At 41.3% G+C, this 13757-nt stretch overlaps 1 protein-coding gene across 1 annotated transcript in view; it reads left to right on the top strand.

Annotated features, from left to right (window-relative positions):
- Window positions 1–1662: 1662 nt before the first annotated feature.
- SETDB2 (SET domain, bifurcated 2) overlaps window positions 1663–13757 on the top strand; it is a gene marked incomplete at its 5' end in the record, with an annotated part of 13097 nt that continues 1002 nt past the window's right edge. The window contains 10 exons of the mRNA XM_009877736.1: window positions 1663–1728; window positions 2552–2654; window positions 3341–3907; window positions 5510–5626; window positions 6428–6597; window positions 6998–7229; window positions 9190–9274; window positions 10238–10346; window positions 11134–11459; window positions 12643–12731. Coding sequence (XP_009876038.1) covers window positions 1663–1728; window positions 2552–2654; window positions 3341–3907; window positions 5510–5626; window positions 6428–6597; window positions 6998–7229; window positions 9190–9274; window positions 10238–10346; window positions 11134–11459; window positions 12643–12731 — 1864 coding nt within the window. The remainder of the gene's footprint in view (window positions 1729–2551; window positions 2655–3340; window positions 3908–5509; window positions 5627–6427; window positions 6598–6997; window positions 7230–9189; window positions 9275–10237; window positions 10347–11133; window positions 11460–12642; window positions 12732–13757) is intronic.

Genomic DNA, 13757 nt, shown 5'->3' with positions numbered 1-13757 from the left:
TCTGGATCAAAAGCAGGAGATCAGATGGAGTTCTTCCTGGACACTGGCCATTGCAGAAAGAGAGACAGAAACTCTCGTGATCACTCAATTTATACTAAATATGCCGTATACGGGATGGAATACTCTCGTTGGTCACCTGTCCTCTCTGTTACCCCCCAGAGGTGCAATCTTTGACTTCCTTGTGACCCCTCTCACTACCCGGCACCCCCAGCGTGGCACCCAAGAGCCAGCAGTGGCCTTGGTCACTATAGGAATAAGTATCAGCAAGAGCCTTTCTGCATCCCAGTCCCAGGCAGTAACTGTAACGTCAGGTGTTATCACTGCCTGTAGCACACACTGTCTGCAGAAACATGCTGCTGACTTCAGAAAGTGCAGCCTTTTAGAAGAGACTAAACTGGAAAATAATAATCACTGAACAGAATTGGTTTTGTTTAGCCCAAACCTATGTACTTCTTCAAACACTGCATGGCTGTTAAGCACGTGGAACTGAAATGATTATTCTTGAGAAGTAATGAAATACCTGCAGTGCCTTGTGTTTTGTTTATCGTCAGAAGTTTTAGCCTTTTGAGCTAATCTCAGTGGATGGAATGGTTGTAGGGTGGGATTGTATCATGATTATTTCACGTCGGAGACACTAATGTAATGAAACATTAATAGGAAAATGTAACAGCAATGCATTTAAGATTGTTCCTAATTTTCACAAAAATAAGTTTTCTTTATCTACATCAAAATCAGAAGTCTGATAAGCTTGGAGCAGTTCATAGGTTTCTTTTTACTGCTTTATTTCATTCAGGAAAATTATATTTATTAAGTTGCGCAAATAAAATTAATCTATGGATCTTACTGCTTTTTTTGTGCAAGAAAATAAGGTACAGTAGTGTAAGATGGTTTTAAACTGATATAGCCACACTGCCTTGTACTGCTTGCTCTAAATTGGTAGAACAATTTTCTGTGTGTTTGAGCACCCACATCTTGATTATTTTTTTTTTGTGACAATATCTTACAGCAGTGGATAGATCAAAGTTGAACTTGAATCCCCAGATGATGCAATATATCTGTGACATAGTTAAATTTGAATTTTCCCTTATTCTGCACAGATTGCAAAATAAATGTTGACATTTATTTTGCTGACATTCATCTACAACCTTGTAGTATTTATTGCACTGGGTAAGAGGTTGAGACAAAACTGGCCTCTTCTTTGTGTTCTTGCTGTCTGAAAGCCATTTCCATGAACTTAAGAGTAGCATTAATTCAGTTTGTCGAGATCCAGTCTTTCTTAGCTGGAGGATGACTAGTCTGATGACAAAGTGAAGAGAGAAACTTACACTAAATTGTGTTGATGCCTGTTACTGCCACTGGAGGCTACTGGTTTATGTGTGTTTGGAAACATTGCAGGAGCTTTCCGAAAGCCAGAGGACGTTCAGTGCTGATTCACAACTACTAATATGAGCTTAATTCTACTGTAACTCATAGATCTGGCTGTTAAGGAGTCTGGTGCCAAAGGTTTCCAGAAGTATTAGTCCTGCAATGCTCTGGATTAGTATAGTGAGGAAACAAGTCTCTCTGGAGGGCTTACACCTTGGTTTCCCTATCTTCATTGTCCCTGTTATCATCGTTACTTAAATTACACCTTTTATCTGTTTTGGTCTGATTTTTGCCTAGAATGCTGGCAGGCTTGGGCGCTGGTGAATGAAGCTAATCTTGGTGATCTCTTAACCTTGACAAATGGTATGTGCATCTTGATTGTATTTACTTGGTATGTGGATTTAATTTGCCTTGGTTTACTCATCAGGAACTTGTTTCCCTTCCTTGAAAATGATAAAAGAGATCTGAGGAGCCTGTTAGCATTACAAGGGAAAAAAAAATGTGATTGTTAGTTTCTTCAGGTACTGGACCATGAACTTTCACCTGGGTTTGTATATTTGTACATTTGTGGTTTGTGTGCGTGTGTGTCCATGGCTTGTACCCAGTGAAGAGAGTTTGAACTCCTAAGCCCTGATGAAGCTGATCTGTCTGCAAGAAAAGCTATCTCGTGCAGGATTCTGCTCACTGTAATGCCCTGGCATCCTTTGACCTCAAATAACAAAGAGAAATCTGTGTATGTGTTCCTTAAGTGTCTTATCTCCAACTACTTTGATAGCTGCGTGGAAGATTTTAATGTTTAAATCACCTGCTGATCTGTGAAAAAGGGTAAATCTTCATGATGCCTTTCTGCCTCAAGTTTGTCACTGCACACCAAGTGTTTCCCCTTTGTGGGAAGGGAAGGAGAGAGGGAGGGAGAAGGGGAGCAGAAGAGAGAGTGTGTGTCATGTCAGCTAGCTGCTCACTTGCACATGTATATGCAAATGCATGACTTTTGTGTAAGTTATCAGAAACAGCTGACTTTTTTAGTAGGGCACTTGCTAGCGTACTCTTTGTCAGCTGTAGTTCACAGCAACACATTGCTTTTAATGTATTTCAGCAATTATCTCTTTCATCACTGAAGTAAATTTGATTCTAAATTGAAATGCGGATTACTGAAGTTTGTGCTTGCATTCTGGTTTTTTTTCAGTAAGTGATGAGTTTGACAGAGTTGGCGTACAAGAAGCCAAACCTGAACTGCAGCATCTTCTTACAGATGACAACACTGCAAACTCTGTAGAAGATGCTCACAGGTCAGTATATTCAGTGTTTTATTTCAGCTCCTTATTTAACGTACTATTTAGTGCATTTGAGAGAGATTTTAACCTCTCTCTTGTATTTCTAAAGTCAACATTTTAAACATAGTTTTGAATCCTGTCTGTTTTCAAATTGTAAATATTGTATATACATGGAAAACCTAAGGTTCTGAGTAGATTTTTCTAATTTACCACAGAATGTTGCAGAATAAAACAGGGCAAGAGGTTGTGATTAAAGATCCATAAGCATTCCGAAGTTTATCAGGGTTAGAACTTGACAATTTCTGAGTTCAGTTCTCAGATTTTCCCAGACTGTGCAGATTATCAGGCACATCACTTAGCCTTTCAGTATTTAGCACCAGGTTCTGATTTAGAAGATGGGAGTAAAGATATTGTTCTTTATTTTTTTTCTTCTTTTTCTGTCCTTTCTGTGTTTTAGTATGTATGTTCTTTCTGGGAAGAAGCTGTTCCCCCCTTTTTTTTTTTTTGTATGCCACTGAATATGTCTTCATGTGGTGTTAGGACAGTAACACAATGTGAACAGTGATTTAGTGAAACCCTTGGTCTTCTAGCAATGGCCTGTTTCTTTCCTGCACTAATGATATTGAGCCCCTAAAAAAAAAATCTTACTGATTGTCTAAGATGCTACTATCTCTCCTTTTTTTCTTTTTAATTCCAAATAGCAAAAAGGAGGAATCAGAAAAAACAGGTTCAGGGAGTAAAGAAACGTCTACTAAAATTCAAGATGTAGCTTTAAACCTGCAGTATCAGAACCACAAGTGCTCTAGTGCATGTCTTGCCAGCAGAACAGGGGGCTCCTACAAGGGTGAAAATCCTCTCAAAATACCGATCCTGTTTCACTTCCAAAGACGCCACGCAAAAGCAGACTGCCTTTCAAAGTCCCTGGATGTGAACTATAAAGCTCCTTGCGGTCGAAGTCTGAGAAGCTTTCAAGACGTGCAAAATTATTTGTTTGAAACGGAGTGCAATTTCTTATTTGTCGATCACTTTTCCTTCAACACATACGTCCTGTTGGGCAGGAACACTGCAAACCCTGAACCCCTCGTGTTTGATGTCGATATTAGCAACGGAGCCGAGTCTGTACCCGTTTCCTTCTGTAACGATCTTGACCGCGCAAGACTGCCTTATTTCAAATATCGGAGGGCGTCATGGCCGCGTGGATATTGTCTCAACAATTTCTCCAGCATGTTTGTTGATTCATGTGACTGCACGGACGGCTGCATTGATAGGTAGGGAGAAAAATCGAATTAATCCCCAGAGAAGTGACACGTGATGCCTCGAAGTAGAGTGGTGGTGTAAATGTGAAGGCATGCGGGACCAAACAGTGCTAAATAGCGAAAAAACGACGCTGTCAGAATGTCTGTGGTCATTGTCTTGTGCTGTGTTCTGTGTTGACTGACACCGCTGTGTCTTTGTCTTCTCCAGAACTTGGGTGCTCCTACCCATCCAGCCTCTGTTGTAGGGAAGGAAGCGCTCAACAGGTGGATTATTGTGTTCCTTTCCCTTTCTTCCCAAACTGGCAGTGCTTCTCCTGCGGGTGGAGCTGGCAAGCAGATCTCGTGGCTTTGGGAAAAGAGTGGGGAAGGGAGAGAGTCTTGTGCCAGCGGAGAAAAGGCTTATTTTCCTGGCAGGCAGGGAAGGATCCTGTGTGACAACTTCTGCTGCAGCTCCTGTTGTGGGATTGTATCCCAGGGATGGGACAGCCTGGAGAGATTTCAGATTGTTTGAAATTTAGAAGGCTGCTGAGGGCAGAGGAAGAAACATCTCCAATCACAACCTCTACCTTCCATCCTTCCCCCTGTCTGAACAGAAGCTATGAAACCCCCCGGTCGCAGAACACGTTTGTGTTCTGAGCCATTCCAGGGGTCCTGCTCGTTATTGTCTTCTTCTAATGCCCGGGAACTCCGGGCTATGTAATACTCTGTGGGAACCTGCCACACTTAACCTACGTGAGTTGGCTAATAAGTTTGTCTGGTTGCTTGAAGGGTGTTGGTCTTTGACCTGATCTCTGCCTGTAGGTGTTACTTGGTGGTTAATCCGTTCTGCATTCTTGATAGCTCAGGCAGCTGCATGTGCTGGTGTGCAGTATAATTGCCCGTGACCCAACAAAAGCTTAAAATCACAGCCCAGTATAACAAAGTTTCAGTTATTTAGTTATTCATTTATTTAGCTTCATCTGAGTGGTGGGGAACAGCAAGCATGTAGCATGCTGCTCCTTTACATTGAACTCCCCCAAGAGTTGAGATGCTGTTGTTGTGCAGTTTAGGGGTTCAGGATTTGGTCTGTTGCTGTTTGCACGCGTGCTGTGGGTCTTTGGAGTTGTCATGGCATGAGACAGTGAAGACCAGCATTATTGCTTGAGTTCTCCACTCTGCAGCGTGAAATTCTTCACTTCCTGGGGGCAAGGGAGGGAGGGGAAGGTAATGAAGTAGTGGCAAACAGGCCAGTATGCTGTGCCAGAACAGGTGATGCTCATTGAATTCAGTTAGTACATTTGGCAGTGTCCTGTTTATAGTAAATTTCTGTCGTACTTCAGCTGTTTGTATGTGCCTTTTAAGGAGCTTGGCAAAAGAGTGGGGTTGGGGTGGAGAGAACATGATTACTGTAAAGCATGCACAGCCACACAAGAGGCAAAGAGAAGGGCAGGGTGCCTGAAATGGCCTTATGGATTAAAAGGAGGGAGAGGGGTTACAAGCACATATAAAAATCATAGAACACCAGGAGGTCGTATAAAAATGTGTGTGTATAGTCAAGTACATAAATTACCTAGATTTATGTGTGATTTACGCTGCCTCAAATACATTCTGAGATGTTCTGCTGTTATTTTTTAGGTCAAAATGTGCATGCCTACAGCTGACTGCCAAAGGCTGTAGTGAAATTTCTCTCTCAAGTAGTAAAACATCCCATGGATACTGTTACAAAAGACTGGAGGGACCTGTTCCTAGTGGGTAAGAAAGACTGAGCTATTGACTGTTATTTTATTTGTGTGCTCTTATTTTAATCCTGTAGCCTAAGTGCTACAGAGCTGAAGTAACTGCGGGTTCTGGATTAGTGAAACATTTAGTCACAAATTTACAGATCAGGATGGTAAAAACTAGTTAAAGTGACTTGAGTAATAAGAGAAAGAGTCCTTGCCCTTTCTCTTACTCCAGCTCCCAGGGATTAATCTTTGACCTGGGGAAGGTGCCGGTAACCTCATGTGTTGAGGAGGGGAATTGTGCTCCGTAGTTTTCTGCAGTGGCCAAGGGCTGAACTCACAGGCTTAGGGAGCCCCTTTCAGTCCTTTGCTGCTGTGTGATACTAGTTTGTGGTTAACGTGCAGAATTAAAGCTGCCAGTGAACCTAGAAGCAACTGAAAAAAAAAAAAGCATGATTGTGAAAATTTTGTTAAATCCTAAAGCTCATGACAGCTACAGTGAAGCCCAGGCAGATTGTTTTTGCTAAAATCTGTTCCACCAGAGAATGAGATGCTTCACAGGGGTTTTTGCTTCTGTGTGATTAACTCCTGTAAAATACAAAGGTAGCATTTATTTTTCCTGTCTCCTTATGACAAAATCTGGCTGTGAGACTTTTAAAAGTTGATGAGTCAGCAGTCGAGAAAGTCCTGAGCTTGCTGCACAATCCGTTTTAGCCAGAGTCTTTATTGTTTCAGTCAACTGCCTTAATTGATGGAGGGAAATGAAGAACAGCAGCTTTGTTTTGGTAATGCCTTCTTTCATATTGTGTTTTGTTTTGCTTTCTCTTGACAGAATTTATGAGTGTAGTGTGTTGTGCAGGTGTGACAAGATGATGTGTCAGAACAGAGTTGTACAGCATGGCATTCAGGTCAGGCTGCAAGTGTTCAACACAGAGAAGAAAGGTTGGGGTGTCCGCTGCCTGGATGATATCGACAAGGGGACGTTTGTTTGTACTTACTCAGGTAACAAAAGGGCACCTGTAGCATAATTCTCCCTCTTCTGCAGCTTGTGCCCTGGAGCTTTTTTGCAAACCAAAGTGGGAAATACGGGGTTGGAAGGGAAGTGAGTCGGTACAATCTTGCAAGACGATCAAAGGGACAGAAGAACCTTGAACAACCCTGCGATGTCATGGTGCCAGACAGTCAAAACACGCTGGAGCAAAGCCTGTCTCAGACTGTTGATTTTTTCCACTCACAGGTCTGCACATCCTATGCCAGGGCAAGGTTTCCTTCAGTAGAAATGCATTCATATTTTGCTTTCCCAAATAATGTTCTTGTATTTGTTTTATGCAAGTTTGAATGGCAATAGTGAGTGTGAACCATCTTAGCAAACAATTTTGACAAAAAACCCCTTTTCTTCCAGGCAGACTAATGAGCAGATCTGAAGTTCAGGCATTGGGAGATACTGGTCAAGAGCTGAAAGAGAAAAGTGCTGTGAATGATGAGAGAAACCATGGCTTTTTTTCCAAAAAAAGAAAACTCAGCACTGCTTGTTCGGACTCTGTGCTAAAACTAGCGCAGACTGGCAAAAATGACATTTCTGAGAAGCAGGAATCTTTGTCTCAGACTGTGGATGATAAAAATAAATCAACCCTGTAAGTTTACCAAAGCAAGCTTAAGCATAACAAAACTAGTATTCTGCTATTCTAGAAAGTCCTTTTTAAAACTTAGGGTAGAACTGAATGTCCTCAGCTAACAGTGTTTTGGGGTTCTTTTCTTTCTCAACTTTTTAAATTCTTGATTATTTATTCTGGTGGAATAGGGTTTCTCCTCTATATTGGTTTTACTTACTGTGTGTACCACTTGGCTTTTTTTTAGAAATCCAGTTCATCCACAGGGTGTACTTAATCTGTCCAGGACATTCTTTCAAATTAGCATACTGATTAATTAATGAAAGATACTTGAGATATATGATTCAAAGATACTTCATGACACTTAAGGATTTGATAACAAATTAGCCACTAACTGCCCTCTCCTTTTCTCCCAGTCTCTAAATCTCTTGTTCTTTGTAACACAACCTTTCCTACTAGGAGTCGTAACCTTTCCCATCAGGAGGCTGACAACACCTCACTTTTGCAGTGAATTATGCAAAAGTTCTGGTCCTGTTTTCATTGTACAGTCAGGTTGTGATAGCCTATCAGGATTACTAAAAATAAAATTACTGCAAAATAACCACGTCACTCTGCCAATAACTTGCTGTAGTCTTTTCTGAAGGAAGGTGTGAGCTTATTTCCTTAAACTTTGTTCGTTGTGCTGCCGTGTGACTTTGTAAACACTTTCTTTATACTGCCTGTAAATGATTGCAAATTCTTGCTCATCTCGTAGTGGAAGATTCTTGTGGATCTTTAGGAAGCACCAGCAAAGTGCAAATGGAAACTTTAAAAAAATATCTGCTGGTATACTGCCACTTAAATTTCAGTGTATTTGGAAACCTAATGAATTCATAATTTTGCAAATTACATAATTATCAGCCATCAGCTAGATTTTACTTCTGCTAAGTGCTGTTACTAAAAATTGCAGAGATGCACAGCTTTAAAGCTACATTTACTGTGCAGCTACCTTAAATCTCATAAATTCATTTTCCAGAGAATAAAAATGTTTCACATGGGGGCTGTCTAGAAAATATGACAGACACAAATACTGTTATTCTTCCTTTTAAAAAAGGACAATCAAGCTGAACTGAGAAACCTTTGAAAGGACATCAGTGTGCTAAGCTTAACATATTCACTCAAGGAGAATGCTGTTAAAAGGACAAACAATGCAGTCATGTAATAATGTCACGAATTCTTGTGGCTACACACCTTTTGAATCTAAAAAGGTTTAAATCTTAGAGCCTTAAAGAGTACCATTTGTTGCCACTGGCAGTCGCCCAAAGTACCATGACTTTTGTGACATGAAAATGGATACAAATGGTTTTATGTTGATTTTTTTTAATAAGGGCTGTTATTTATTGCTAGACATTGTACAGATATTAAGATTAGTTTTGAAACTGATGTTTGTTTTCTACTCTGAACATAATCCAAATGAATATGATTTTAGGTATTTTGAATGTATATGCCAGATACTGCTTCCCATCCTTCCTCAGCCTTCTCCTATGAAAGAGTGAGGAGAGTCTTTTCTATATCTGCCTTATATTGCCTGTCTTCAGCTCTATCCCCTGACCCCACAATATATTTGCTTTCCTGTGTGAAAGCTGCACTGTCAAAGCTTAAAAGTGATAGCAGGAAAAAAGTAAAACTCTGTAGGTGCTCTCTGTTGAGATGATCTGGTAGAATCATAGTAAAACAACAGGGAATTTGGTTTTTACTGGGAAAGGATGTAAAAGCAGATGCTGATCTCTCAAAGAAATATTACCAGCTGTTTGTTTGCAAATACTATGGAGAACCTAACTAGGTCCTCAGTTCTTAAAGGCAAAATAGTCACAGAACCTGGGGTGAGACCAGACTGCAGGCTCTGGTGCATTCTCGATGAACTTGAGAGAGAGAAATGTGTGTTGTGTGAATTGCTTACAGGCCTTTTTGTCTTTCATGATTTCCTTTTGACCTTTTTGTACAGGGGTCATCCAAGAAATTTAAGTATTGAACCCGCAAGAAGGCCTGGAACTAGAACAGTTGTTTTTCATAATCGCCAGCTGAAAATGGTAATAAGTGGCTTTAATATATTCATTTTTCGCTCTTCTGAATAGGTATGTTAATTTTGACCTTTTCATCTTACACATTTATATAGTCCTAATGATCTTTCTTCGTGAGATTGTGTCACGCTGTGAGCTCAGCTGGCAAGCTGGAAGCTATAGCCCATCCCTTCTCTATTATCAACGTGTTTCTGAGACCAGCACTAATGACTCTCACAGCCTTCCCTTCTCCACCCTTCACTCCAGTCTTGAGAGTCTTAAGAAATCATTCTCCCCCTCCACCCCAGTTGTATATGACTGCAGAGTTAGGGGTCAGAGCGATAATATTTTTGTGATGTCCTCCCAATTAATGACATAGCAGGGAGAGAAAAAAATCACAAGAGTTGGAGGCAGTTTTCTCACGCAGTGACACAGTTGGGAAGATTCTAAGTGTAAGTGTTGCCTGCAAATATGTGCTAAGGAGGGAAACCGAAGTAAACTTACTCTGTAGGTTTCATTGGCTTCACTGCAGTCAGTTAATGAGTGTGGGATGCTCGTGCTGACGTCTGGCAGTGCTGTCCATTCTGGAGCTCCCGTAATTGATTGGCTTTTTGTAGTGGGAGTGGAGTAATCCAGCCACATCTGTTCATTTTGTTGGAACTGTGTAAAAAGCATGTGTGGGCTTTGGTTCAGCGACTTACAGAAACATGTTTAAATTCTGGTGAAATTGTTAGGATTTAGGCACTTACTTAAATGTTTTATTGAGCAGGGAGCTCCTTCCAGGTTATTCTGAAGGATAATTTGAATTTTAGATAAATGGTGCATTGCAGTAAAGGTATGAACTTTTGAAACTCAGCCATAGCTATGCATTACAGTAGGTTTGAAACTTTAAACCTAGAGTCCTAAAAACAACTCGCTACCCTGTGTTGACCCAGAGTTACATACAGCAACAATACATCACAGCCTTTTCATTGCCTTTTCTTCTCTTTAAAGGAAATTGATACACTGGTACACAGTGCCAGGTCAGATGAAGATCACAGTTCTCAGATTCATCAGTCAAGCAAAACAAAACTAACCAGAGGAACAAAGAACAGAAAAGAAAGTAGGTTTGCAGAGCTTTAAATGCTGCACTCTTGGTATGTGTCCCATCAAGTGATAAACTTAAAATGCACAAAGTGATCTTTGGAAGTGGGCAGGCCTGTTTTCAGAGCAGAATGATGTTTTCTGAGTAACGCTTAGTCTATCTTAAGAGAAGTCAGTGGTACAGAGATGATCACTGCCTTGCATAATACAATGTGTTAACTGGTACAGGGCGATGTTTTACCTGCAAAGTTGATCCTGGGACATGTTGAACAGTCCCGGCAGCAGCTTTTCAAATATAGGGCAATTGTGGCAAAGTCAGTGTTGCAGATCGTACTGTGTCACACCCAGTAGGTGTTCCAGTCAACAAAAATTGAACAGGATGTAATGCAGGGGTGGGGGGGACCTCAGGCTGGAGAGGCAGTGTGGAACTGATTGCTGTTTGCATGTGCATCTTGTTTCTGTCTTAATTACAGTTTGTGATTCTCTCAGGAATTAAGGTTGAAAATTATAAAATGCGGTGTGGGACAAGTCAAGCTGGAGTGGGATTTGAGAACAAGAGGCTTAGGTTGTTCACAGGAGACTTGAGCAAGTGCTTTAGGCACCACAGGGGGACGCAAGTCATTTGTGGGAGGATTGATGAGATGCATGGAAAAGGGCAGTTGTGTTACAGCCTTGGAAATAGCAAGGAAGCTGCGTACAATTTGGAGGACAAAGCAGAGGAGGAGGAGTAAGAGTTCAGGGCCAAACAAGGGAAAGGCTTCAGCCTTAAAATGAACTTGAAAAATAACTTAAGTGTCCATTGACAGAATGCGCTCAGCAGCAGAAGGAAGAACATCCGACAGAAATTGGACAAACTGAGTCTTCTGGTGTGGACAGTGCGGAATGCAAAAAGAAGAGTCTTCAGGATGTTGATTGTAGCAAGTCAGGTGTGCCGGATGGCGCGAGTGTTATGAGGCCATCCAAAAATGAACCACTAAAAACTGACCGCAGAGAGGAAAATCACAGGCAGTTGAAACAGGACACATTTTGTGAGGAGGCTGATGGTGACAGGACACTTGGGAAGAATGCTAGCGAAGAAAATATTTATGTACTGGATGCCACAAGAGAAGGAAATGTGGGTCGTTTTCTTAATGTAAGTAAGAAGTTACGTGTGTTCTCATAGTTGTCTTAGCTTAAATAAATTATGTATTTGCATACACTGGAAAGTTTTTGTGCATGAACCATGTATGTGGTAGGTGCATGACAAGGCAGGCTGTGTCATGCTCCCAACACTGAAGTGACAGAACTTGAGTCGGTTGTTAGTGCCTCCATAAGATGATACAGGATATGTACTGGCCGTAGTTTTTGGCAGTGTTACATTCCTGAGTGAAATAATCCCCAGGAGTGGGTGAAGTCTTTCTCCTGAATTTTCAAACAGCCTTTTTAGGGGATCCAGAGAGCAAGTGGTACATTTCGTTGAAGCGCAAGCCTTCTCCTAGCCTCGCTTTTTGGTTCACAGACCATTGTAAATTCTAGCTTGAGCTGACTTTAAGGTAAGTGGTGTGATCTTGTAGGAAGCTTCTCTACCCTTCAGTCATAGGTTCAGAAAGTGGTCTGTCACACCGTGTATTTATTCGCTAACTCCCCCCATTTTGACTTGCTGAGAAATGGTAGTGAGTTACCAGGTACCTCCAACATGAATGTTTCGTAGACACGTCTGCATGTGCTCTGCAAGTAACTTCTCTTGATTGGCATGAATATGTATCTTAGAGAAAAATCCTTGCGTGTGTTTAAGCTGCTCTTTGTTGCAGAGGTAAGATGGTGTTAGGATTAGCAGTGCATCTTGCTGAAACTTTTCCTCTGCATCCGTGACTGTACACGTGTTCCTACGTGCATTGAAATTACCTTTCATGTCTCCTATCTCTTTGCCAACACATGTGATCATTTAACTGTGTGCGATCATTTAACCTATTGCTTGCTCCTTAGCACTGCTCCCCTGGCTGACAGCGAGATAAATCTGTCACATGCTGATTATTTGTGGTGCATCTGGAATCCAAGATGAATTCTCAGTATAAATTTCTGGAGGACAGCTTGATAAAAGAACTTGGTTTTCCTAGGCAAAAGCACTTTCACAATATGGTGGAGATAATACTTTAGAGAGACATGGTTACTGCAAAAATAAGTGGCAGTGGCACTGAGTAATAGAGATTCTGTGTGGGCTGGAAAGGGGAAGGAAGCATCTACCTTTACTAGTGACAAATATCTGACACAAAATAAGTTCTTCCACCAATGGCGAGGTATTTCACTGTTTCTAATTCAAATACTCTGTTTTACAGCACAGCTGCTGCCCAAATCTCTTTGCACAGAGCGTGTTTGTAGAGACTCACAACAGAAGTTTCCCGTGGGTGGCGTTCTTCACAAACAGGTGATTTTTTTGAAAGTTTAATGTTGTTCATTTGAGGCCCTAGAGGAAAAAACAGTGCTTAGTTATTAAGAAATAATTATGCTAAAGGAGGGAAGATGCTTAGGTCATGAAACCATAAAACTACCTTCTTATTGGTGACTTCTTATTGTGCCCTAAGGACTGAATCAAAGCTATTTGTTGTCACTAATGAGTTTTTCTTCAGTTTTGCACTGAAATGTAAAGTGGGGGTAGCTTAATTTTGATGCATCCGTTTCAGTGATATCTTCAATGGAAAAATAGATTGAATTCAGGATAATCATTCTCAAAGCCAAGATTCACCAATCCCGGTGTTTTGTCTCAAGGAATGGCCAGCAGATCTGAGTCCCATAGGACAGGATTGGACCCTACAAGGTCTTAAGGCTGAGACACTTTATGGGCCAAACAAACTGGCTTCAGACCTTCTCCTCACAGTTGCAAAGAGAAACTGGGCTTTGTGTAGCCCAGCATGTCCTGGAAAGGTGGCACCAGGATACTCAGAGGTGAAAAATACCTTTAAAAGCAAAAGATGTGGGTCTTCCCATCTTGATGACAGAAAAGGAGGTACAAAGAGCTGGTGTTCTTGGAGACACAAGAAGGTGGGAAAGATTAATATATAAATGAAGCTTAAGACCAGTGCACATGACAGAGTACAAGTGGTTAACTTAGGGAGGAGAGGATTTGTTCCAGACTAAGTAACCCCAGGCAACGCTGATCCTCTGTGGAGCTTTGCAATCCTGGTCCGTATTGACACAGATGCTGTGGATTGCACTGTGAGGAGGGCTTCCAAGAACTTTGAAGACCATGTGTTGAAATATGTCAGAAAAAAGAAATGTGGTTTTTTAGCTAGAATCTTTCTTGCTCAGATACTCAGTAAAGAAATGCGTAGTGGGGACTGAGACCAGTAGGGAGAGGTCATCGTGGTCAGTGGAAGACACTTAGGGAAGAAGATTGTTGAAGGAATGTTACCCTGGCTGGGTCTCTTGCTTTTTGGCAATTGCCCTTGCACAA

The sequence above is a fragment of the Apaloderma vittatum genome, unplaced genomic scaffold (genome assembly GCF_000703405.1).
Source record: "Apaloderma vittatum isolate BGI_N311 unplaced genomic scaffold, ASM70340v1 scaffold22731, whole genome shotgun sequence".
In the NCBI taxonomy this organism is placed as follows: domain Eukaryota; kingdom Metazoa; phylum Chordata; class Aves; order Trogoniformes; family Trogonidae; genus Apaloderma; species Apaloderma vittatum.
This window is presented reverse-complemented; position numbering and strand designations above follow the sequence as displayed.